The sequence below is a fragment of the Kogia breviceps genome, chromosome 18 (genome assembly GCF_026419965.1).
Source record: "Kogia breviceps isolate mKogBre1 chromosome 18, mKogBre1 haplotype 1, whole genome shotgun sequence".
NCBI lineage: Eukaryota > Metazoa > Chordata > Mammalia > Artiodactyla > Physeteridae > Kogia > Kogia breviceps.
The window spans coordinates 30,402,937-30,428,645 of record NC_081327.1 but is presented as its reverse complement, the minus strand read 5'-3'; the positions used below and the strand labels follow the sequence as shown (position 1 = coordinate 30,428,645).

At 43.3% G+C, this 25,709-nt stretch overlaps 1 protein-coding gene across 1 annotated transcript in view; it reads right to left on the bottom strand.

The window, feature by feature from the left end:
* Positions 1-28: 28 nt before the first annotated feature.
* Positions 29-25,709, bottom strand: part of AMFR (autocrine motility factor receptor) — a 39,065-nt gene continuing 13,384 nt past the window's right edge. The window contains exons 5-14 of the mRNA XM_059045706.2: positions 23,735-23,775; positions 23,437-23,569; positions 21,482-21,615; positions 20,523-20,633; positions 14,921-15,111; positions 12,986-13,089; positions 6,949-7,083; positions 5,181-5,264; positions 1,937-2,121; positions 29-1,136 (exon numbers count right to left, since the gene is read on the bottom strand). Of these exons, the coding sequence (XP_058901689.1) occupies positions 989-1,136; positions 1,937-2,121; positions 5,181-5,264; positions 6,949-7,083; positions 12,986-13,089; positions 14,921-15,111; positions 20,523-20,633; positions 21,482-21,615; positions 23,437-23,569; positions 23,735-23,775 (1,266 nt within the window). The 3' untranslated portion in view covers positions 29-988. The remainder of the gene's footprint in view (positions 1,137-1,936; positions 2,122-5,180; positions 5,265-6,948; positions 7,084-12,985; positions 13,090-14,920; positions 15,112-20,522; positions 20,634-21,481; positions 21,616-23,436; positions 23,570-23,734; positions 23,776-25,709) is intronic.

The following is a 25,709-nucleotide window of genomic DNA, read 5'->3' as shown; positions in this document are numbered from 1 at the left end:
GTTATGAAAATGAAGGGCTCTGGGGAAGAAAGATACAAAAGATGTCTTTTATTTCTTCAATAAAGCCCTCCAAAATTTACTCTCCCATCTTGTAAGGCCCACGTTTTCTCCAAGGACCAAACCCACAGCCTTTAGCATTGCCTAATTTACTGTAACAAGGAATTAAAACCATGAACCAAGGCTTGCTACTTAACCCTTTCCCCGTGTCCAGGGGTGTGGGGGGGACAATGAAATGCAGAGAGGAGAGGACAGACACACAGCATGTACTCACGAGATGCAGGAGCACAAGCATTAATGGAAATAAAGCCAGCTTTGGATAGGGGGCTCAGAAAGCTAGTCCCAGATGTACTAGGACACGATGGGTCACCTCCTCACACTACGTCCCTGGGCTTTCCTCTCCTCTGCTGCAAGTATCAAACCAAGCAGTGTTCTTCCAAGATGCCCTGCCGGCCCAGGGGTTCAGGAGCCCGTAGGTCTGGCCTCTGTGACATTCTGAATGCCTCCGCACCAAGAACAGCAGTGTGACAACATAAATTACCCAGTGGCGTGGAATCAGGCTAAGGCTGTACACCTCCACACCGCTTTTTATGGATCCCGCCCCCTGCGCCTCCCGATTCCCCCCAGACCCCCCCACGCCCACTTCCTGCCACATTTGGAGCTAAAGACACCAGCATTTGTTATGACTTCTGCATAAAGCCGTCATGGAAGTGGCCCCCCTTCAGGGTCTCTGGCTGCCCACTTCCTCTTGATCCTCCCACACCCCTATGACGTCCAGTCAACGCAGAAGAGATCATGCTTAGAGTTAAAATGTGCAGTGTTTCTAAAGGGAAGAGAAATGTCACATAGAAAGTATTACAAAAAAGGATTAAATCTGTCAGCTGTCCACACTATTAAGACCACGTGCTTTACACAGCGCAATGCAGTTGAGCCCACTCCTTCACTCAGCAGGCAGAGCTGGGGACAGGCCTCTTCGGCTCGGAAGGAGGCGCTAGGAGCTCTGCTGCTTCTGAAGTCTCCGCTCCGCAGCAGCAGCCAGCATCCTTCGACGCAGGGTCATGGGGTCAGAGGTCATGCCTTCCGAAGGGAGGCAGCTGTCCGAGGCTGAGTCATCTTCAGAACTTCTGTTCAAGAAACGCCTACAGAAAACAAAGGACTTGAGTGAGGGATCAGGGAAGCTCTGGAACATGCACACACACACAAACAACGTGCTTCTTTAATCCCCCCACTTTCCCGGCACCGTCATGAAGCTGTCACTCAGCACCACCACGTGAAAAAGACACCTGTCCCTGATCAGAGGGGCAGAAGTTCTCCGCATCAGGCGGCCGCGCAGCTCCTCGCTCTCCTCCGGCCACCCCCTCCCCACGTACACACACAGCACGAAGTCCCCACTCACAAGGCCTGCGCTGGGCATGGAACCCACCCACAGGAACAGAACACCAGCCCCGTCCCTGAGAGTTAAAGTAACGAGTGCCTGCACAGCGACAGAACATTCCCGCTCTGGTGGCTCCCGCCTGGGGCTGGGGGTCGGTGCTTCCAGGCCGGCTGCACGCAGAGTGGCCAAGATGGAGGACTCAAGAGCTGGACACCAGGCCAGTGTTAGCCTTTCTAGGCCTCAGTTTCTTCAGCTTTAAGTCTGTCTAATGGGTATAATTACCATGCTCCCTCTTAGAGTTAAGGGAATTAGAGTAATTAACATAAAGGGTCTAGAACACACTGGCACAGAAGTGCTAACCGTGTAAGAGTGGCAGACAGCATCCACAAGGAGACGCCAGCAGCACCAGCCAGAGGTCACTACCTGGGCCCAGTATTACCAGATCCTCAGGTTTTTCAACAGAGATTTGAAACCTGAAGTTGTAGCTGACAGGTGATAGGTTTTCAGCATTGGCATCCATGACAAGGGCCTTTAGGCCTGGCAGGGGCTGCGGAACCCGCTCACCTCCGCGCCTGCTGCAGGAGGTCATCCTTGCGCTGCACCAGCATGCGCTGTCTCTCGTCAGCGGACTTGGAAAAGCGGCTCCCCCGGGCCTCAAAGTCCTCCCCTTCACTGGGCTCCGCTTCCAGCTCGCCGAAGTCCAGTGCCTCCTCCAGCCGAGGACTGAGGTCCAGCGGCACCCGCTCGGTCTGGACACGCAGGAAGCAAGGGACCGCCGTGAGCACGGGCTGCCCTGCCAGGCAGATTCCCCATCTGACTGGTGCCCCAAATAATGCTCTTCTGGACCCCAAAGGAGGCGGGCTGCCCGGCAGGGAACCGCGGGCACATGTGTAACGGCAGACATGGGCTCCTGAAGGGCAGGACCTGACTCACATGGCATGTTCAACGTTACGGAGTAAGTGAATGATTACCAGTATGAAAACAGAAGCACCTCGAAACTGTACTCTCAGAAGATAACAAAGTTAACTGCTTATTTGCATTCTGGGAACTTTCTGTTCAATGCTACTTATTGCTCTAAAATTTAAACAAGTCTTATTACATATACTGCACACATTTTATACCCTCACTTGACTCTGAGAACAGTTAGGCAGATAAAAAATGGTAAATTCTAAGTATCTTTGTTAAAACCGATATAATATCATGTGGTTCCTCGCGTAACAGGATATAATAATGGGACTCTCTCTGTTCTGGCTGCAGCTGTGAAGGCCAGCACGATGCTCAGCAGCCCCCAGAGGCTCCGGCAGCTGTCCGGCCATCTACTGCTCGTGCTCCCAGGCCCAGGCTGGCCAGCGTCAGCCCAGCACCCACCTCCAGGCCACAGCAGAGTTGAGGAGGAAGAGGCTGAGAGGCTATTTTTAAGAGTTCCTGGTGTGCGTGCTTTTCTCTCACCCACCCTCGCCACCTCTCCTTGCCCTCAGCCAAGCGAGTGAGAGACTTCAAGAGAACCATGTGGGGACTTCCCTGGTGGCGCAGTGGTTAAGAATCCGATGCAGGGGACACAGGTTCAAGCCCTGGTCTGGGAACTAAGATCCCACATGCCATGGAGCAACTAAGCCCGTGCACCACAGCTACTGAGCCCAAGCGCCACAACTACTGAGCCTGTGCTCTAGAGCCCAAGAGCCACAACTACTGAAGCCCACACGCCTAGAGCCCGTGCTCCGCAACAAGAGAAGCCACCGCAATGAGAAACCCGCGCACTGCAATGAAGAGTAGCCCCCACTCGCCTCAACTAGAGAACGCCCGCGCTCAGCAACAAAGACCCAATAGCCCAAAAATAAAAAATTTTAAAAACTTAAAAAATAATAATAATAATTAAAATAGAGAACCATGTGGCCTGACTCATGTGCCCTAGAGTTTGGGGGACACAGAGACTGGTGGTGACTAACACACACCTGAGAAATCTAAGAGGAAGAAACTGGCTTGTAGCAGATTTTAAAAACACTTCGATGGGAGCCAGTTCAACTTCCACTGACCGTAAGGCACTGCTATGTGTGTCCTGGGGGAGGGGATGTAGGTCCTGCGGGAGAACCAGCCTGAGGCTGTTGAAATTGACTTTGCCCAAGAGGACCACTGGGAGGGGTGAAGGGAGCCCCATGAAGGAAGGGGTGGTCATAAATAGCCAGCCCAAGTTCAAACTAAGTATAGTCGAGGTTTCTGCTGCTAGACAGGACAGGAAGATCTCTACAATAACAGCTGTAACACACACATATATATACAGATGTGCACGTGTGTACACACACACACACACACACACACACACACACACACTGGGGTCACATGGCCCATCTTAACCCTCTCTCCTCCTGAGTCTGACCCTAGAGGAAGATAGAAAGAAGAGCTGATGAGTGGAGGTGGAGGTGGAAGGAAGGGAATGGAAGGCCACCCTCAGGTCCCTGCTGGCCTCCAAGCCTGATCCACGCAGGCCTGAGCTTGGGCAGATGGGAGACCCAGAATTAAGCAACGGGCAGATCTGATCTGATGACTGGGATAAACTGAGGTGTTTATTAACTGTTATCCAAGAACTTTTTATTTCCTGAGAACGGCCAAAAGTGTTATATAGCAAGCTTCTTTGTGAAACAAGTGCTTTCCTTCCACTATGTTAAAAAAAATTCAGAAACCTTCATGCTCACTCTAAAAATAGAGATGGGGAATCAAGAGAGAAATCGAACGTGCTGTACCCATAAGGCCCCCAAGCCAGCCTAGTATCCAAATCTGAGCTAAGCCAGCTACAAAAATTGGAAACACAATGAGCCCCTTCTTCAGAAGCCAGACACCATTTTACAAATGCTGCATGACCCAATTACAGATTTGGATAAGAAAATTTTAACTCAGCAACAGATCTGAAGAATTCTTAGGAGTTTTTACTGTTTCCTATTTGCAGGGAAAGGCACGTGAGGTGAAAGCAGCCTGCATGTCACTTCGTCAGTGAAAGCAGCTGCTTCCAGCAGAACCCTGACCAACGCCGGCAGAGAAGGCGGCGCCATCCTCAGGCCCCAGCCCCTGTGTGGAAAGCCCCACGCGTCACACCAACAAGGAAATGCAAAGATAGGGCTGCCTGGTGCTTCTTCAGTCTCTTAAGAAAACTTCTGGAAAGCACGGTAATTGAATAAGCAAATAGGAACTCCAGAAAAGGGACACGAACCGGAACCCCAGGCTGCGTGGGGCAGAGCATGGGATGGGGCTGAGGCACCTCTGCCCTGGAAGCCAGACCCGGGAGCTCCCTCCACCCGGAGGGTAGCACGCAGCTACCCCGGGTCACCCAGCGTGGCTATCTAGGCAAACCTGGTTCCCAGGAGAACCACACTTCCCCCCACCCCAGGGGTCTCATTTTTGTGAAATGCATGAAGTCCCTGCAAATGCTGAGCTGGATGAGCGAGACGTAGGGGGAGAATAAGCTGAGGATTTCAGCCCTAGAGAGTGGAGCCCAGCGCAGGCACCCCGGGTCCTGGGCCCAGCCTCACGCCCCCCTGCCTAGTGCTGCCACTCAAGTTCACAGCGGCAGGACCGGTGGCAGAGCACGACTCTTTTCTCCTCCAGGTCCTGAGGCCAGTCCCCAGGGAGGGGGCTGCAGGCCACGCCCCGGCACAGCAAGGTCTGTTACCCTTGGACACTGAGATAACGCTGCCATACGGCCTCTTCCCTACTCTCACCCTCAGCCGTACAAACGTCAGAGGCAGGGTGCAGACCACCGCCAGGTCCCCCGCTGCTCCCCATCCCACACGCACGCTCTCTAGTACGCAAGCCTTACCTGAGTGGAAGCTTCTCCGTCCTCCTGCTCGCCGTTTGGCCTCTCCACAGGACCGTTCAATGCAGGCCTAATGCTCTCTGACCGCTGAAAAAGAGACAGCAGCACCGACGGTGCAGAGCCGTTCTGAGCTCGGCGAACGGGTACGGGGGGTACCTGGAGCATGGGGGAGCTACGACCCCAACAGTCTGAGTTCAGCAAATCCCACAGCATCGAAGACATGAGAGTGCTGAGCTTAAAGACACAGCAAAGGAGCCTGAGGCCTAAATCTGAGAGTCATCAGTGGGCCCACGTTTAATTTCCCTTTCAGTAACAGTAACAGCACAACAATAACAAAACGACAACAGCAGTTAACACCGACAGGACACTTTGGAAAAGCACTGACATCATCATCGCATTCATCTCCTTAACATCCTGTGAACTAGGTACTGCTGTTCTCACTTTCATCCAGGCTGAGATCCTGGCTAACGCTGCAGACACCTCGGGGCCCTGTGCATGTCCCTGAAGGTCTGCCCCCTGCGTGCTGGCTGCACAGTTGCTATATTTCATTGCCCGAGGACACACTCTGGCTGTGTGAAGGAACCTGGCCCCCGCTGGAGGCAGCCTTCAATCAACAACTGATGGGAACTGGTATATAAGCACCCCGGTTCCTCCCCCCTCAGGAGGAACAATGCATTCTACACTGGACCCCAGAGGCCTCCGGTGGGCTCAAGCTCTAGCTGCCCACGATGGTTAACTGCTGGATAATAAACCCTTTATCCACTTCACAGCCCCTCCTGCTGCCTGTGTTTCCTGGAATACTTCCCATGTTTCCTGGAACACCACCCAAATTAACTACTGGCAACTGAATCCCTGTCTCAGGGTCTGCTCCTGGGGAAACCCAAAGTCACAGCCAGGTCAAACAGATAAGGACCACTGAGCCACCTCTAATACCTCAGCCCCTCTGACTCCCAAGTTGAGGCTCATTCCCTCTTCCAAGATTCTCACGCTTGAAGATTTTACTAACAGATTTCCCTGTTTTTGCATACCTAAGTTGAGCAATTTCTTGGTATATGATTCCCTAATCACATACATTCTTTGGTCCTGCCAGAAAGCTTTCTTTAAAATGTCAATACTTTTGTACCCATCAAAGAGGTTACATGATGGGCCAGGAAATAGGATCTTTAAAAAAAAAAAAAAAAAAGTCAAAAATATAAGCCTCACACACAGATAGGAATTATACCCAGTGGAAAGCCATACCAATGTGCAAAGCCAGGGACAGAGGGCGATAACTCCTATAGTCAGGTTTAGCAAACTATAGCCTGTGCGCCAAGCACTCCAACAGTTTTTGTAAACAAAGTTTTACTGGAACAGAGTCATGCACATTCGTTTACATATTGTCCATGGCTCCTTCAGTGCTACAGCAGGAATTGAGAAGTGACAATAGATAATGCATGGCTTGCAAGGCCTAAAATATTTCAATCTGTCTTTTATAGGGAAAGACCGCCAATCCTTGTCCAAAAGGAACCGATGCTAGGACCTCCTGGACTGGCAAGGGAGACCGGTTTGGGGTGTATATCTGCACAAAAAATTAGCCAAATAGTTTTGTCCTTGTCTTAATCCAAGCCTCTTGGATGGGTCTGTTCTTAGTCATAATCTGGAAAGTTAGGGAATTCACAGAAACCCTTCATCTGTTAAACCCTTCAGCTGTTAAGTAACTAGAAAATTAATCTAGAAGATTAAACCTTTGTGAGGACAGAATTCATTTGTCATGTCTGAAACCTCAGTTTACCTGTGTGGGAAAAGGTACTTGAATCCGTCCTTCTAAAATGTTGTCTGTTGTTATTTCGACTGAGCGTGTCAGCTGGAGGTCCTGCAGTACTAGGTGGTATGGAACCTGGGGAAACATCTCTTGAATCTGATGAGCCTACAGGAATACAAACAAAGAAGCCATGAAATGTTCACTCTCAACAGTTACTCACTGAGGTCATGGGGTAAGGCAGCCTCTGGGCACTGAACTTGGTGACCTGCCTTGAAACACAAGTAAGGGGCCACCTCTATGCCACAGATCACCGTCAAACTGCAGGGTTTTTTAGTATTTTTCCAGAACGCCAAACAGAAAACTTGGGGACATCATCAACTTCAAATAAAAAAAGCCCAGAAATCCGACTGAAGCCCAAGACAGGCTGAGCTAGAATATTCTAGTTTTAAAAAGCATTCATTTTAAAGCTCAGTAAAATTCAGGTATATAAACATGTTCTGCTTAAAGATTTAATTCCTAAAAGGAACAAACTTCTGATACACACTACATGGGTGAAATTCAAATGCATTAAGTGAAAGAAGCTCAACTCAAAAGGCTATGTACCCTATGATTCCATTTATATGACATTCTAGAATAAGCCAAATGGAAAACTGATAAGTGGTTGCTACAGGCTGGGGGTGGGAGAGGAAGTGATTACAAAGGGGCATAATGGAATCTGGGGAGAGGCAGAAAGGAACTGTTCTATATTTTGATTATTGTGGTGGTCACATGACTGAATGAGTTTGACAAAACTCGGAGATGGATACTTAAAAAGGTGAATTTATTGTATATAAATTTTACTTCAACTTAAAAAAAAAAAAGACTATAAAAAATGTAATTGCTGGGACTTCCCTGGTGATCCAGTGGTTAAGAATCTGCCTTCCAATGCAGGGGATACAGGTTCGATCCCTAGTCGGGGAACTAAGATCCCAAACACTGCAGGGCAACTAAGCCCGCACACCGCATCCTCTGAGCCCACGTGCCACAGAGAGCCGGCGTGCTGCAGCTACTGAGCCGGTGTGCTCTGCAGCCCATACACCACAACTAGAGAAGGCCATGCACCACAACGAAGATCCTGCATGCTGCAATTAAGACCCGACGCAGCCAAATAAATAAAATGAATAAATAAAGGTAAAAAATAAAGAAATAAATGTAATTGCTAATGTTGCTCTGGAGCTGCAGTTTTCAAACTGTACTCTAGAAACGTCTCGGAGGCCATCAGGGCTCTAGGGTGGGTGCGTGTACAGAGGGGAGCAGGCAGAGATCTCGGCGCACCACCATCGGTACTTTCATCCAAGCAGCTCCAGACTTTTTTCTCATACGTGTATATTTATTTTACAAATGCTTATATTCAAGGTTTTATTTGTAGAAAAGTCTCAATGATCAAAAGAAAAAACAACAAGGAAACATATAATTGCTTTGGGGGCACAATAAACTCTACTGTTGGGATAGTGGCTCCCAAGGAATATGTTGTCATGTAGAAAAAGAGGAACGTGTCCCAGTGTCAGGCCTAGAGAGAAAAGACTGGGGTGAAACCTGTGCAAAGCTTCGCTTTGGGTCATCGTTGGGGCAGGGAAGACAAGTGTGTAGGACAGAAGGACCCGGAGCTCCACGGACCTGCGATCCTCTCATTGTTTCTATGAATATGAGTTGATCATTTTTCAAAACCCAGGTCAAGTCAAAGCTAACTGGATGAGAGTCCAAAACAACCTCAATAATCAGATAACATTCTCCTCTATTCTTAAAAAGGTCCCCTCTCATTTCCCAAATAAGTCCAAGATTCTGTTCACTGGGCCAAAGCTTTTCTTCCAGAAAATCCAGCAAGTTATATATTAGACTTTTATATAAAAAAGAAAATGTATTGTGACAGTAAATTAGTTGTGCTAAAAATAGGCTATTCCAATCCACCATGCAACAGGAGGAAGAGCACCAGGGCCTGCCTGAGAATTCTAAACACACCAACTCCAAGAAGGTAATTCTCATTCCTGGGAGGGTTACACGTCCGTGAATTCTGATTTTTTTTAAGGGGGCAGGTGAGGTGATCCACCTGAAGAGCTTCAACAGCTGCCTGACCCGGAAGTACCCACGCAGAGCCTGACCCGAGCCAGTCATCGGCCACGCAGGGATGCGCACGCCCAGTCCATCTGCCCTCGCACACCACTCTCACTCTCTGCTGATGACCTGGCTGAGTGCTTCACTGAGAAAGCAGAAGCCCGCGGGAAGCCAGGTCTTTTTTTTTTTTTTAATGGTCAAAGTTATATAACACAAAATTGCCCATCTTAACCATTTTTAAGTGTACAGCAATGTTAACTATACACACACTGCTGTGCAACAGGTCTCCAGAACGCTTTCCTCTTGCAAATCCGAAACTCTACACCCACTGAACAGCGACCCCCCACTCCCCCTTCCCCTCCCCCAGCCCCCTGGCAACCACCATTCTGCTTTCTAAGAATCTGAGTAATTTAGATGGCTCATGTAAGTGGAATCACGCAGTATTTGTCTTTTTGTGACTAGCTTATTTCACTTAGCATAGTATCCTCAAAGTTCTTTTTCAGGCTGAATAATATTCCACTGTGTGGACAGAGCATTTTCATAATCTATTCATTTCTGATGGACACTTAGGCTGCTTCTACCTAAATGGTTATTATGAGCCATGCCTTTTTAAACCATATCTCAAAATGACACGTCTGTAGCTACGTCCATCCTGCCTCCCAACAAGGTGAGAATGCCCCTCTCCTGGCTCCGGCTCCCAAAGCCACCCTCCACCTCAGGTCTTTGCCTTCAGTTAACTTTTCTGTTTGTTCTGTACCATCAATCTCTCCCCCTCCAGTGATCAATCCTACTCGCACACCAAGCATGTTTTAGAATCTTTTTAAGAAGACTCTTGGGTACTCAAAAGAACTGAAAGCAGGGTCTCCAAGAGATATTTGTACACCCATGTTCACAGTCCCATTACTCACGATAGCTAAAACATGGAAGCAACCCAAGTGTCCACCGACAGATAAATGGATAAGCAAAATGTGGTTTATTCATACAATGGGATATTATCCAGCCTTAAGAAGGAAGGAAATTCTGACACATACTACACAACATAGTTGAACCCTGAGGACATTAAGCTCAGTAAAATAAGCCAGTCACAAAAAGATAAATACCGTATGATTCTGCTTATATGAGGTACCTAAAGTAGTCAAATCCACAGAGAAAGAAAGGAGAATGGTGACTGCCAGGGGCTAGGGAGGAGGGAATGGGGAGTTACTGTTTACTGGGTATAGAGCTTCAGTTTTGCAAGATGAAAAGAGTTCTGGAGATGGATTGTGGCTGATAGTTGCACAAGAATATGAATATACTTAATACCACTGAACTGTACACTTTAAAACGGTTAAGATCATAAATTTTGTGGTACATGTATTTTCTCACACTTTAAAAAATAGAAAAAAAGAAGACCCGTGGGGAAAAGAAAAAGAATACATACTTAGCATTTGCTTACATGTGTATGTAAACATTCTGGAAAAACACAACACAGAAGAAACTAATTGAAGTTGTTATTGCAAGAGAGGAGGGTGTCTGGGCGGATGGAGGAAAAGACTTCACTGGATACTCTCTATAGGTTTTGAAATTTGTGGATAAATGCCCTGCTCCAAAATCTTTAAAAAAATATATTAACACAAACTCCTCTGATGGCACACCGCTATCAAGCCACCACCTTCCTTCTCCACTCCCTCTTATAACACACCGCCAGCTACTGGGTGTCTTCAGCTCCCACTCATTTTCTAATCCAACAATCTAGTACTCAGCCCCTCGAGCCATGGAAGCTGCTTGCTCCTCTCCAGCTGATTAACCGATTAACCACCTCCACTCTGCCAAACCCAACGTGGCATTTCTCTGACCTCATCTTCTAAGAATTCCCACATGGTTGACTTGACGCTTCTCCTGGTTTCCTTCCTTCTCAATGGCTGCCATGGCTCCTCCCATTCAGCCAGACCTCAGTCCTGAGCCCTCTTCTCCTTCTGAGCTACCTTCTTTCCCTCGAAGAGATCCAGTCCCCTACAGACAAAAGCTCCCAAATGTCTCTCTCCAGCTGGATCTCTTTCCTGAGGTCCAGAACTGTCTACACGACATCTCTACTTGGATGTCTCATAGACATCCCAACTTCCCCAGCCAAACGGAAGGCCGAGTCCCTGTCCTTCATCTGTTCCTCCTCCCGTCCTGCCCATCTCATACATGATACCACTGCTCAGCTGCCTGACTGAAAACCAGCACTCCCCTCACCCCACTACCCCACATTCAAATCAAAGCACTGTCAAGTCCATCAGTTCATCTTCGAAAAGCATCTGAAATCCACCACTTCTTTTCATCTTTATTTCCAATGCCCCGGTCCAAGCCACCATCTTTTTTTGCCTGAACTACTGCAACAGTCTCCTAACTCGTCTCACTGGTTCCATTTTTGCCCCTCTAAAATTCATTCTCTCAGAAGTAAATTATTCTCTGTTAACTGTCCTGTCAGTCCCCTGGGCGGGGGGGGGGGGGGGGGTGGCGAGCCCTGAATGGCCTTCTCATACTTTCATTACAGTATCTAAACTGGATCGTAGCCTACAAATCCCTGCATGACCGGGCTCTGCAACCTCAATTTATGTCACAATCTTGCTTCTGACTCGCAGGTTCCAACCACAATCACCTCTGTGTCTTCAGAACATTCTCACCTCATGGCCTTTGTACCTACTGTTTCCACTGCCTCTTTCCCCCGATCTGCCTCCTTCTCTTCTCAGTCTTCATGTCTCAGCTTAAATATCACCTCTTGAGACTTCTCTGAATGTCTCCTCGGGAACAGCCTTTACCCATCACTCCACCACACCACCTGCCCTACTGCCTGCAGAGTCCTCATCCCCATCGGCAACGATCTTATCTGTTGCTGTTTATAATCAGTCTCCTCCCCCCCACCACACGTAGAATTCACACTTCTTAAGAGTAGGGCTCCTGTCCACCTTGGTGACACTACAGGTGCTATGCAATTTGTTGACACTGCACAGTGCCCGTCTCGGGAACAGGCTTTCAGTACACATTTGCTGGACTAACACAGGTTGCATTTTTTAAGACTCCTGCATTTATCACAATGAACACTACATTTCAAAAACACTGAACCATGTTTCTCCAACACTGTAAAAGAAAAATATACACCATATGACAAAGCTTTAGAAAAATACAAAGAATCTTGAAGTATGTGGACAATATCCTTGAACCAAGAGCATACTTGAATATCTCAAGGGGTGTGTGTGTATATATTTATATTTATATATGTATATATGTATACACAGGCATGTATGTATGTATAAGTGTGTATGTGAAGGTATACTCATTTATTTACTTTGGGAAGGGGGGAGAGGAGGTTAAAATAACACATTCAGTAGGCCTACGACAATTTTTTTTTTTTTTTTTTTTTTTTTTTTTTGCGGTACGCGGGCCTCTCACTGCTGTGGCCTCTCCCGTTGCGGAGCACAGGCTCCGGACGCGCAGGCCTAGCGGCCATGGCTCACGGGCTTAGCTGCTCCGCGGCATGTGGGATCTTCCCGGACCAGGGCACGAACCCGTGTCTCCTGCATCGGCAGGCGGATTCTCAACCACTGCGCCACCAGGGAAGCCCGCCTACGACAATTTTTAATAAAAGTCACATCATTCACTCCAGCCAATAACTCCGCAGATATTTTTGGTGAAAATCAAGAGGTGTCCCAACATTAGCCTAGATCATGACAGTGAACTTAGTAGGGCTCAGAAAAGGTTAGATTATCTGCCACACAAGTAAAATGAAAGCTGGTTTCCAAACCAATTTCAAATTTTGAAGTGCAGGAACTGAAGTCATCCCAGGAATAAGATGCTCCTGAAAATCCTGCCGTTCTTTTTTTTTTTTTTTTAATCTCGCCGTTCTGCCAGAGCAGAGTGAGACCAACTGAGTCATGCACACTGCACACATTCTCCAGCTTTTCCTTCCCTCCCGATTATTAATCACCTTTTAAAAGCAGTGAGCGGTCCTTACCATTGCATTAAGCTGAGAGTTGCTTGCCTGCGTAATGCCTAGAATGTTGGTGGTGTGCATCACTTCGACTGAAAAACTTGGCAGCCAACTCGCAATCCGGGACCCTAAAACAAGCAAGCCAGCACAAGTCTTAGAGACCTCTTTCCCCTGGTCAGTTACTCTGTAGCCGGCCACTCTATGGTACCAGCTGGTACTCACTGAGGGCTTACTTTACACCAGGCCTTTTGACCAAGTGTCCCAAGTGGATTAGCTCATTCACTCCCCACTAAAACCCCACATGGGTTTATTATTATTATTATTCCCATTTTACTCTTCTCAGAGATTTGACTCTAGTGCTCTTGTTGGTTCCCCAAGGCAATCGGAACTGAGGTAACTTGCCCAAGATCACAGCATTTAATTATGGTGGTCAGGACTTGACGCCAGACCGTCAGGTTCCAGAACACTTCACCCACTGGGCTTTCCTGCTTTCCAGTGGCCCTGGATCCACACAAACTCAATCCTTCTCTCAGGCTACACTATAAGGAAGGTTTTCAGGGCTCTAAAGCTGCTGCAGTAGATGAGGATTTGCCCCTCTCTTTCACACTACACACAAATACTACTCGTTTGGAGACATCATTTTCATGAAGTATTTTTTACGTAATAATCTGGTTTAAAGACTTTAGTTTTCTGATTCTAAATTCTTTTCAAAGAGTTCTATAACACAGGTTTGTGGACTAATGGTACCAAGAAGTCTGCTGCTTCTCTGCTTCTGCCATTTCACTAAGGAAAGGGGATCCTAAGATATACCACCACCAGGTGTCAGCAGTAAAACAACTCCATTAACAAGCACACATTTAAGGAGGATTTCCCTTTCCTTTACAAAGAAGCACTGAGGCCTGGAATGTAAAACAAGTTCAATGGCCATCTCAAAGATCTTGCCTGGATAGATTGTACCCAATAAAAAGCTGGATACTTATTTCATGTACTTACTAGGGAGAAATAAAGTTACCTTTACCTATTTTGACTAAGTTTTCAGTAATAATTCATAAAATAATAGCTTACATAGCCAGGACCCATGTCCAAGATCTGCTAGTCTATTTCAGAAGTCTTACGTGGTAGAGGCCGTAATTAGCAGCCACAAAGCAGCCCCTCTACACCTGCCCAGCATCCCTGCCCAGCCAGCCAAGCAGCCATCACCCCTCCTCTCAGAGACTCTACTATATTCCTTCGGTCCTTCCTATCAGGGATTTCAATGTGTTGCCACCCCCACTGTGCTCTACCCTTAGAAACTCAAATCAGAGACCTGAAGAGCACTCTTCTTAAACAAATAGTCCAGGGATACCTACTTTAGAGTAGGAAATATGAACCCACAGAATTTAATGGTATTGGAATTGATGAAAATCAACAACAGCCTGATGTAATGTGAATTAAAGGATGATCAACCAGACCCTGACATGGTGCCCATGACCTTAGAATTTTAAGTGTGGTTTTATTACAACTCCTTTCAATATTCTGGAAGATGGAATATTCATATTTTATGGGCAAAGAAACAGGGTTCTAGTTCTGATTCTCCTTCTGGTATGCACTGGCAAGGCTGCTCAACGACCCTTCATTATATGCTTTATATGCTTAATTATTATGCCGATGCAATAAATTATTAGCAGCGGTTAGCTATTAACTATTAAGCTGATTCAGCATGCTCCTTGCAGTCACGGTTGATTCACCTGTAACTACTTTCACCTCCTCGCATCCCCCGTCCCCCCAATTCACATAGAATCTAGCAAAATGCCTGGCACAGAATAACCCCTCAGTGCTGTCTATACTTACCGAACATTTTCAATTAAAATTGAAATATAACATTAAACTCGCCCATACAGGGCAAGTTATAATTAAAACATCATCCTCTAAGGGGAGAAAACCCCTGGCGGATGGTTTTAGAGGTTGAATCCAACTAACCATCGAAGTGGAAGAAGTGATTGTGTTGGTTTAAGCGAGGTCTGCCTTCAGCTGCTGCTACAGGAACCAAATTCTCATCCAAGTTCTCTCCTTGATGCTCTTCCCTGACACGATTATTGTCGGCAATATTAAGAGACATTCTGCATGTTGGGCAGGAGGTGTCTTGTTCTAGCCAGGAACGAAGACAGGAGCTACCAAAAAGACCAAAATAAGATATCCTTAGCATATTTTGTGAGAATTCACCAGAAGTACTCTGAATGTATCAATGAGTTGCAATTTTACTTTCCATTTACCATTAGCAAGATTTAAACATTGAGAAACACTTGCTGACATTACCTCTTTGCCCTGCTTCACTCTAATGTACTTCTGGTGTAACCTGCTCTGAACGTTAATTTGTTAACATACATGGTCATCTACCAAGTTCCTGGGCATGACCCTTCTTCAGTAAGACTTCATCACCTGGCTCACCATCCTCCTCTCCAGCTCTATTTGACTAACTTAAGATCCATGTGACTGAACCATCCAACACCCTTGCCTCTCATGTCTTTGGATCCTCTATTCCAATGATCTGTTCTCTCACTCCACTAACTTTGGCCTTCTCTTCAAAATCACGACGTCAAAGATCTCACTCTTCAACTAAAGCTCCTCTCCGTCCAGCTCTCCTCTTATTTGCTTAGACCTCCCATCCACTTTTTCATCAAGCATCACACCCCCACAGAGGCTTACTTCTGTCTTCACCCAGCGTACCTACACCTACAACCTTACATCCAGAATCCCAACCTCTTCAACCCTCTTATATTTGTATTCTGCTTTCCCAAGCAGGCTGAAAAGCTTCTTGTGCTCTTTCTCAGGAGATGATAATGCCCTATTTAAGGCAGTCTTCTCAATAAATACTTGTGCTGCCCATTAAAGGAAGTATACTAAAAAAAAAAAAAAAAAAAAAAAAATGAGAAGATTGGATGAAGTGATATCCAAGGTCCCGTCCCAATTTATAATAATACTTATCTGTCTCCTAAGATTTCAAGGGGCCTTCCATTCCACAATAATATGTTATCTTTCTTCTAAGAGTTCAACGAGGCACTGAATAAAACTGCTCATTTCCTCTGTGTCTTTTCTTTTTTAATATCTGGGAACATGTGCACATATAAGGTTACACAGGAGAACCTCACCAAAATGTGATGATCCTCGGAGTCTCTAGCAACCAAATGGTACTTAAGTACCAAAACCTTCCCAGAGGTCAAAACGAAGCTACTTCTTACTATCTCTCTGCTGGAAGAATGTATGACAGTAATGTTCCAAAATAATGCATGTGTATATTCAACTCTATCACATTTTGAAACAATAAAGTACCTATAATTCCTGTTTGTGATCATGTAACTATTAGCCAAATAAATGATTATATTTTTTAAAGTTCATTTCCCCTTAATGAACACCCTTAAATCACACCTCTAGTAAAATCAGCCTTGTGGGAGACTACCAAAATGTGTAAAATCCTTGCCTTACAATAATGCTATCTGTGACACACTTTTCATAAGCAAATCTAATTTTACTTCATATTCTGCAAAAACTTCCCACATTATGTACAATAGTCTAAAAACTCCAAGTGAGTACAACTGGTCAGATATAGTTGCCTTCCTTGGGAAAAAAAATAAATGCCAAACTTCCATAGCTAAAGAAACCAAACTTCAGAGAAAACAAGTTGTACTTCTATATAACTATAATAATATTCTATTGAAGGATTCTTTCTTCTCCATCTAAGTATGACACCTCAATGTAATTAAATATTTACTGGACTCTGAAATCTTGCAAAGACATCTTCTACAGCAACAAATTATCTAGCTATAACTTGTTGAAATCTAGACATTTAGCTTTATGGAAAATGAATCTGGCATAGACTATCATACAATCCTGCCCCAATCTATTAACCAAAGCTATAAAGTAAAGCAAACCAAGAAGAGATCCTAACAATTGTTTGCTCACTCAACCCCAGGCAGACAGGATTTTTAAAAATTAAATCCTAACTCTTAAACAACCACTTGGTCAAGAGAAAATCACTTGGGCAGTTAGAAAATATTTTGAGACAAAAGAAAACAGAAGCAAAAGCACAACATACCAAAACTTATGAGACACAGCAAAAGCAATGCTCAGAGGCAAATTTATAGCTAAAAACGCCTAACAAGAAAAAAGATTTCAAAACGAAAACCTAACTTTATAACTTATGGAACTAGAAAAAGAGCAAATGAAACCCAAAGCCAGCAGAAGGAAGCAAATAATAAAGATTCAAGCAGCAATAAATGAAATAGAGAATAGAAAAACAAAAGAGCAAATCAATGAAACCAAAAGTTGGTTCTTTGAAAACATCAAAGCTAAACTGACAAATTTTATCTAGACTAAGAGAAGACATAAATAACTAAAATCAGAAATGAAAGTGTGACTACTACTACCAACCTTACAGAAATTTAAAGTATTATAACAGAATACTAGATATAATTGTACTCTAACAAATTAGATAATACAGATAAAATGGACAAATTCCTAAGCAACACAAACCCTAAACAATACACACACCAAAAAAAACTACCATAAAACTAATAAACAAATTCAGTAAAGCAGCACAGTAAAAGAGCAACATGAAGGGCTTCCCTGGTGGCGCAGTGGTTGAGAGTCTGCCTGCCAATGCAGGGGACACGGGTTCGTGCCCTGGTCCGGGAGGATCCCACATGACGCGGTGCAGCTAGGCCCTGTGAGCCATGGCTGCTGAGCTTGCGCGTCCGGAGCCTGTGCTCCGCAAAGGGAGAGGCCACAACAGTGAGAGGCCCACGTACCGCAAAAAAAAAAAAAAAAGAGCAACATGAAAAATCAGTTATGTTTCTATACACCATCAATGAACAATCCAAAATAGAAATTAAGAAAACAATTCCATGTACAATAGTATTCAAAAGAATAAAATGCCTAGGAATAAACGTAACCAAGGAGATGAAAGACTTGACACTAAAAACTATAAAAGATTGATGAAAGAAATTAAAGACCTACATAAAAGGAAAGGAATCCCATGTTCATGAACTGGAAAACAATATTGTTAAGATAGCAATCTTCCCCCAAAGTAATCTACAGATTCAATACAATCCCTATTCAGTTTCAATGGCCTTTTTTGCAGAAATGGAAAAGCGGCTTCTCAAATTCATATAAAATTGCAAAGAGCCCCAAATAACCAAAACAATATAAAAAAAGAAAAAGTTCGAAGATGCACCATTTCCCAATTTCAACTTACTACAAAGCTACAGTAATCAAAACAGCATAGTACTGGAATAAAGATAGACACATAGACCAATGGAACAGAATTGGGAGTCCAGAAATAAACTCAAACATCTATGGCCAAATGATTTTGCCAAGGATGCCAAGACCATTCAATGGGGAAAAAAATAGATTCTTCAACAGATGGTGCTGGGACAACTGGACAGCCACAAGCAAAATAATGAAGTTGGACCCTTACCCTCACTTCATGTACAAAATTTAACTCAAAATGGATCAATGACCTAAATGTAAGAGCTAACACCATAAAACTATTAAAAAAAACTATCATGACCCCAGATTTGGCAATGGACTTAGATTTGACACTGAAAGTATGACCTACCAAAGAAAGAACAGGTAAACCAGATTTCATTAAAAATTTAAAACGTGTGCATCGGAATGGGTAGTGATTTACTTTAATGAGTATGAGGTACTATTCTGGAGTGATGAAAGTTTCGAAACTAGAGAAGAGCGGTGGCCTGCACCACACTGTGACTGAACTAAATGCCACTGAACTGTATACTTTAAGATGGTTAATTGTATGTCATGTGAATTTTGCCTCAACCAAAAACATTAAATTCTAAAATTAATCTAATCATGTGATTTAAAACATTTCTTCTGGGGTGAAATACACTCTCTTTGGAGTTAGTCTTCCAAACTGTCCCCAAGCTAACTACCTGAAAGTTTTTTTCAGAAATGTGTGTGAATTCTCTGGTCTTCCAACCTCATCAATCAGCACCACTATCCATCCAGTCGCACAGCTGCAAAACTAGGAGAATCCCCAATGCCTCATATTTCTCATTTTCCCACAGCCAATCTAGCACCACATGCTACCTAATCCTTCTCACGTCCGTCCACCCTCCTCCAGCTCCACTTCACCACACCAATCCACACTCCTCTCAGCACATACCCGAACCACTGCAGCCCTTACTAACTAGTTCCCCTTATCTTTTCAAACTGCATCCCTGACCCCGAGCCCCCACTTTAACCCCGTCAGTGGCCCTCAAGCCCCTGCAGGGTCGTTCATGCCTGCTTCTCCTGCCTCAGCAAACACCGCTCCTCCTCTGACATTCTGAGCTCCAGCCACATGGGTTCTCTTTAATTCCTTGGATACACCACACTCCCTCCTGCTATAGACATGTTCCCTGTCTCAAATGCTCTTCCACCTGATCCCTTCTTCTGCTGACTTAACTCCTACTCATCATCAAGTCACTTTCTCCAGGTGGGAGTCAGGTTCCTTTGTTACAAGCTCTCAAGGACCACGTTTCTTTTCTTTAGAGCACTCATCTCAATTCATCATTACATGCTCATAAACGTGCGTGGTTAATTCATGTCGGTCTCCTCCATTAGGCTGAAAGCTTCGTGAAAGCAAAGACCACATCTGTCATTTTAATTTAATTCCCCAGAACCCAACACAGCACCAGCACATAAAAAAAAGAAAAAAAAAATCAATAAATGTGTTGAGTTACTGATACTCCAGCTCCAAAGCCCTTGTAATATTAAAAAGGAGAAGAAAAACTATTTGGGAAAGGAAGATTAAAGATGTAAAGACTATAACTTTCTCAATAAGCAAAACTGACCACAGATACAAAAGGCCAAAAGATACCTCAAGGTCCATCAACACCAAAAACATCCAATTTATAAACAGAATGATTTAGGTTAAACAGACACAGTTCCTGTGAGATCTCTAAAAATGAGTAATGTAAGGCAGTGAGGACTGCAACACAGAGACAACAGGACTCCTTGGGAACGGAACGGCCTGTACCACACACAGATCTAGTCCAGTTGTGAAGGTTTGCAGAAGATCCCATTTTCTAATTCCTGGTAACACAGTCACAGTTCTGGACTGCTTAGTGCTTCTCGTCTGATCCCCATCTCAGCACACTTCCCTGGTGTGTTTTTCTATGTTGCCTTAGGGCATGTGCAAAATGCAAAGATATATATTCTCACCAGGGTAAGAATAGGGAATAAGCTGTTAGAAAGCAAGGATCCCCCCAACCCCTTTAAGTCTTATAGGTGTATTTGCTATATCTCAGAACTTAAATGGAGAAGGAATACAAAGACAGCTAACACACCCAGAAACTAAGATGGCAACCTGTGAGTGGGGAACAGTCCTGCCGTGTAGGGAAGAGGCTGAGGAATAAGGAAGACACACCCAGGCTCCCCATCCCACTCAGTACCAGCACCACGGCCAGCCTGAGGGAACGTCCCCCATCCTTGGCTAAGGCTGGTCTTAAGCCCCAGCACAAAAAGCACCCACATGCCCCTGGACAGAACACCAGTCCCATGTGGCCCTCTGCAAAGCTCCTACTTGTGGAAAAGATGTCCACAGGGCAGTTTCCTCGCAGCCTGCATGGAGTCCCAGCAGATGGCACAGTCATCGTTATTGACAGCCAGCTCCTCTGGAGTTGCAACCGCAAACCTGTAAAAAACAAAGTGCAACTGGCAGGGATCTCTGTCAATTCCACACACAAATACTGAGCACCACTTACTTCATAGACTTCACCTTTAACAGCACAGTTACAGAGGACTCGTGTTCAGTAAAAAATCTCCACCCACGAAAAACATTACACCTGCATTCTCTTCATAGCCCACCAAAGAGCAAGAAATCTATACACAGAAACTGACTCTGTCTTAACAATGGCTCCTGTTAGTGATGATGACTTAAGCGAACATTTCTGCATAAATCAGAGGAGCTAAGACCCCTCAGAGAGCCAAACTGTTCCCTTGGACACAAAAAGGATACCCATTGATCTCACACTTTCAGGCTTGTTTTAGCCTCAGGATGGCAAGTGAGTACCTCCTCCACTGAGGTTAAGAGTATGAGAGAGAGTATGTGTGTGTGAGCACGCATGCGTAAGGAAGAAAAAGGGCAGAAGCCCAAGGAAACATCCATTTAATAATAATGATGATAAAAATAATGACCTAATAAAAGAACTTAACCTTTACTGAGCACGTACTATGTACCCAGTACTGTTCTAAGTAATATTACATTCATTATCCCATTGAATCCTCCCAACAGTTCCAGGAAGAAGGTTCTGCTATCATCCCTAGACTTAAGCAATTGAGGCACAGGGAGGTAAGTAAATTGCCCCAAATCACACAGCAACTAAGTGGGGCTTCAAACCCAGGCATTCTGACTCCAGAGCCTATACTCTTCACCATTCCGTTAACAGTTTACAAAAGAAGGTTCTCATATAATCTGGGATCTGTTATTATTAAAGATCTCAAATGAGTCAACATGAGCAACGTCAACTTGTGCTTACTTACCTGGCCTCCATGTTTCCAACCACTCGCAAATAGTTCTTGTGCCGGCGGATTCGACGTTGTACCTCATGAAACAGGTAACGCAGCTGCATAAAGATGACCAAGCTGGCCATGGATAACCAGATGTTGCCAAATAACTTAACAAGAGGGAAAGAGAATAAAATATACAATAAAAGTGAATGTGAACTTGCTACTGCTGAGAGTGAGGTATGCAACAGAAGCTCTGAATTGTGGGTGAAGGTGAATTGGAGCAGTCATTCAGAAAGCAAATGCATGTATTTCTCTCACTACCCTGAACAATGTACATGCTCTTTGGCCTAGTCATTCCATCACCAGCTATCTTTCCTGAAGAACTAATCAGAAATTTTAAAGCTTTATGCAAAATGATGCCCCTCCATGCAATTATAAAGCAGAAAATCAGGAAATGGACACAATGCCCAGTAGGGGAAAAATTATACTGTAAACTCATATAATGTAACATTATATACTCATTATATTTATTATAAAATATAATTACATCCTATATTATATTTTATATATAAAATTTTGAAGATTAATTCCATGGGAAAATAATATTTAAGTGAAAAAAGGATAAAAGTACTTTAAAAAAACTAGTATGTGACAAAATAAGGTACGCAAAGATGTGAAGTAGCAAACAACTGAATACAATCTAAATATTCTATTATGGGAGCAGGTTGTTCAATGGCTGGGGGTGGGGAAATATGAGGAAGGTGGTCAAAAGGTACAAACTTCCAGTTATAAGATAAATACATAGTGGGGACAGAACGTACAACATGATGACTATAGTTTTAACAGTGCTGTATGGTATATTTCAATTAAATCATCGCACCTCTATGTTGTGGAAGTTTTATCTTAAAGGTATTAAAATGATTTAGAAAAATTGGTGCTAGCATAGGGAGATGTACATAATATACTAGCTACAAAATGCCTAAACTATATGCCCAATACACAATCTCCATTGATGAATGTATGGATTTGAATATATAAAGAAGCAGTAAACACAACAAAATGTCAACCGTTATCTCTGGATATTTGTTTGGGGGGGCCTTTTATTTTTAAAAGTATGTCTTGAAAGTTACTTTTAAAAAGTAGACTTATAGGGCTTCCCTGGTGGCGCAATGGTTGAGAGTCCGCCTGCCGATGCAGGAGACACGGGTTCGTGCCCCAGTCCGGGAGGATCCCACATGCCGCGGAGCGGCTGGGCCCGTGAGCCATGGCCACTGGGCCTGCGTGTCCGGAACCTGTGCTCCGCAACGGGAGAGGCCACAGCAATGAGAGGCCCGCGTACAGGGAAAAAAAAAAAAAGTACTCTTATAGAAATGCGCTATGTTTAACCCAAAAATTTTTAAATGCTACTTTGATAGGCTTACAATTTAAATAAATTGCCCACCAAATATGTTGATTCTCGCCATTCACAGATACTGAAGTGCTAAACCAATGAAGCAGGTTTTCAGCATGGTGATTTCTTGCACACCAAAGTAAAATGTAAACAATGAAGTAGGAGGAATTAAGAATAAATACTTTGTTTTTAATTACAAAGATAGAAAATTTATGAATCCATGAAGTGGCTAACACTGTGGGAATTCCCTTTACCACCTACAAAGTAACTTAAATATTAGAAGCCACAGAAACTATAAGGAGAGGAATTCCCTTAATTTCATGCTACAACAATTATCTACTGACTTGGTCAACAGAGTCACCTACGTCTCATAGACAGGAAACACCTCCTGAGCTGGGCATCAAACTCATTCCACACTGCTATATACCCGTTGGCCAAAAAAAAAAAAAAAAAAAAAGGGGTGGGGGACAGCTGCATCGTTTTTACAGTCTTTAAGTGGGTCATCCACAAATGTTTCACCTGTTAAACCCTGTACTAAACAGGGCTCCTAATTCTAAAAAACTTAGCTGTCTGTTACAGCTCCTTCTGGGAAACTTACCAACATGTGAATATGATGCATGAGGTCCAGGGACAACAGAGTGAGCTCCATGACAAAATCTGTGTAATAGACATACGTTCCCTTTCCTTCCCACGTTCCTGCATGGTTGAGGTCCCAGAGGTGAATTACATATCTGCAGTGAATAGAGAAGAATCATGTTAATGATTTACTGTTACAATTGAATTTGTTTTAAACATGATATACTACAATCACATTTTTATAAATTTTTTACATGTTGTAACTTGAAATCAACTGTATGAGTAGACCTCCATCACCACTCTCCCAAATTTCTACTCACCGTAAAATCACATGAGCAGTCCTCACTGTCACAAGAAGAGACTATTTAAAAAAAGAGAGATTTTTTTCTTTTTAGTAAAATTTAGGATTGCTCAGACCAAATTTACTTTTACAAAGTGATAAAAGTTCTCAGTTCAATTAAAAATCAGGTTGGAGGTGGGGGACTTGGAGGAGAGTAGTCACAAGGTACCAGTTATAAGATAAATAAGTCCTGAGGATGTAATGTACAACACGATGACTAGAGTTAACCATGCTGTATGGTTTATTTCAAAGTTGTGAAGAGAGTAAATCCTAAGAGTTTCCATCCCAGGGTAAAAAACATTTTTGGGGGTATGAATATGCAATGATACTTATAGTAGTAATCATTTCACAACAAATGTAAGTCAAGTCATTATGCTGTACACCTTAAACTTATACAGTGCTGTATGTCAATTATATATCATTAAAACTGAAAGAAAAAAAAGTAAGTTACCAACCATTTTATTTAATGTACTTCAAATTTCCATAGAATATTTTCATGACCTAGAAACAACTTTTATTGAGCCTTTTCCTGTTAATAGGTGGCAACCAATTATACCTGTCCATCTCCTGGGCATGCCTTCTACAATCTTGAGGTCACTGAGTTTGACAATCACTTATATTTTATACTGCATTAAGTCACCATAATTGATTATCCTAAGAGGGTGTCTGAATACTTGGTGACCCTATACCCAAGGTACAGCTTAGGTACTACTATCCTAGATATGAATCCCTGCTCTCTATATAATGCTTTCTGCACCCCCTTCACCCACACACAAAAAACAGATGAAGGAAATCAATAACAAAATAAGACCCTCATAGTATTCTGTATTAAAGAAACTGATACTAAGAAAAATTTCTTCTTAATCTAGCAGAATAAAACTGTCAACATTCTTTACATTTGAGATCCAGAAACTCTCATTTACAAATGGAAAATATTTTACATAGAAGAGAACACTATAAACATAAAAATATGATTTAGTTCAAAATATCAAATCTGTAACATAAATTATCTTAAAAAAATTAATGAGCTAAAATAAAAATGTGCCCTATGACCCAAAAGACCTATTTTAAATGTCTTTAGTTTTAGGTATACCTTTTTTCAAACTTTGGCCTAATACTAATTAAAAGTTAGAGAAACAAAAAAGGAAAACCCAGTATCATTCAAATGGTGATTTATAGTAAAATATATCTAAAGCAAACTAATGTCAGAGTAAATAAAATTTTAAACATTTTTTTTACATTTGTATACCTTTCACATACAAAAAGTATTCAACTAGGATTGCAAATGATTTTAAGTACTTAAATGTTTTTCCTTATTTTTCTTATACTACTATAGTATACTCTGAAATGAATGCTATTAAGCAAAATCAATTTTAACCCTATTCTAACAATTCCCAATTAGTAGTTCAAACTTAGTGTTTTGATATTAGTTATCTACTGATATTGATATTAGGTATCTATTATTTCATTTTTTTCCATTAATAATAGCAATTATGGACAAGATAAAAGTATTTTGCCTTTGGCCTGAGGAAATAAGCAAATATAGCCACTGAATATAAAGAACATACAAAAAATTTGATTTCTATTGAACAGAAATTAGTATTTTCAGAAAGTATTTAAAAGTAAATTTTAAAATATACATGAATATCTCAGATTATTCTTTCAAAACAATGAATACAGTTTGCATATATATTGTGTTATTCTATAAAATCTTAATTTATGGCCTATCTAAAATAACCAATTACAGGATATTTCCCTACTAATTGTTACCAATCATTGTTACAATATCTTAAGGAGAAAACCCTTCCCACTTGGAAGTCACAGAACTTGGATTGCACTACTTTTGCCACTTTGGAACTTTAAGCAATTCATTTCACCCTCCATGCCCGTTTCCTCATTAATAAACAGGAATAATACAATGAGTCAATGCATGTAAGGTATTTAGAACAATCCCC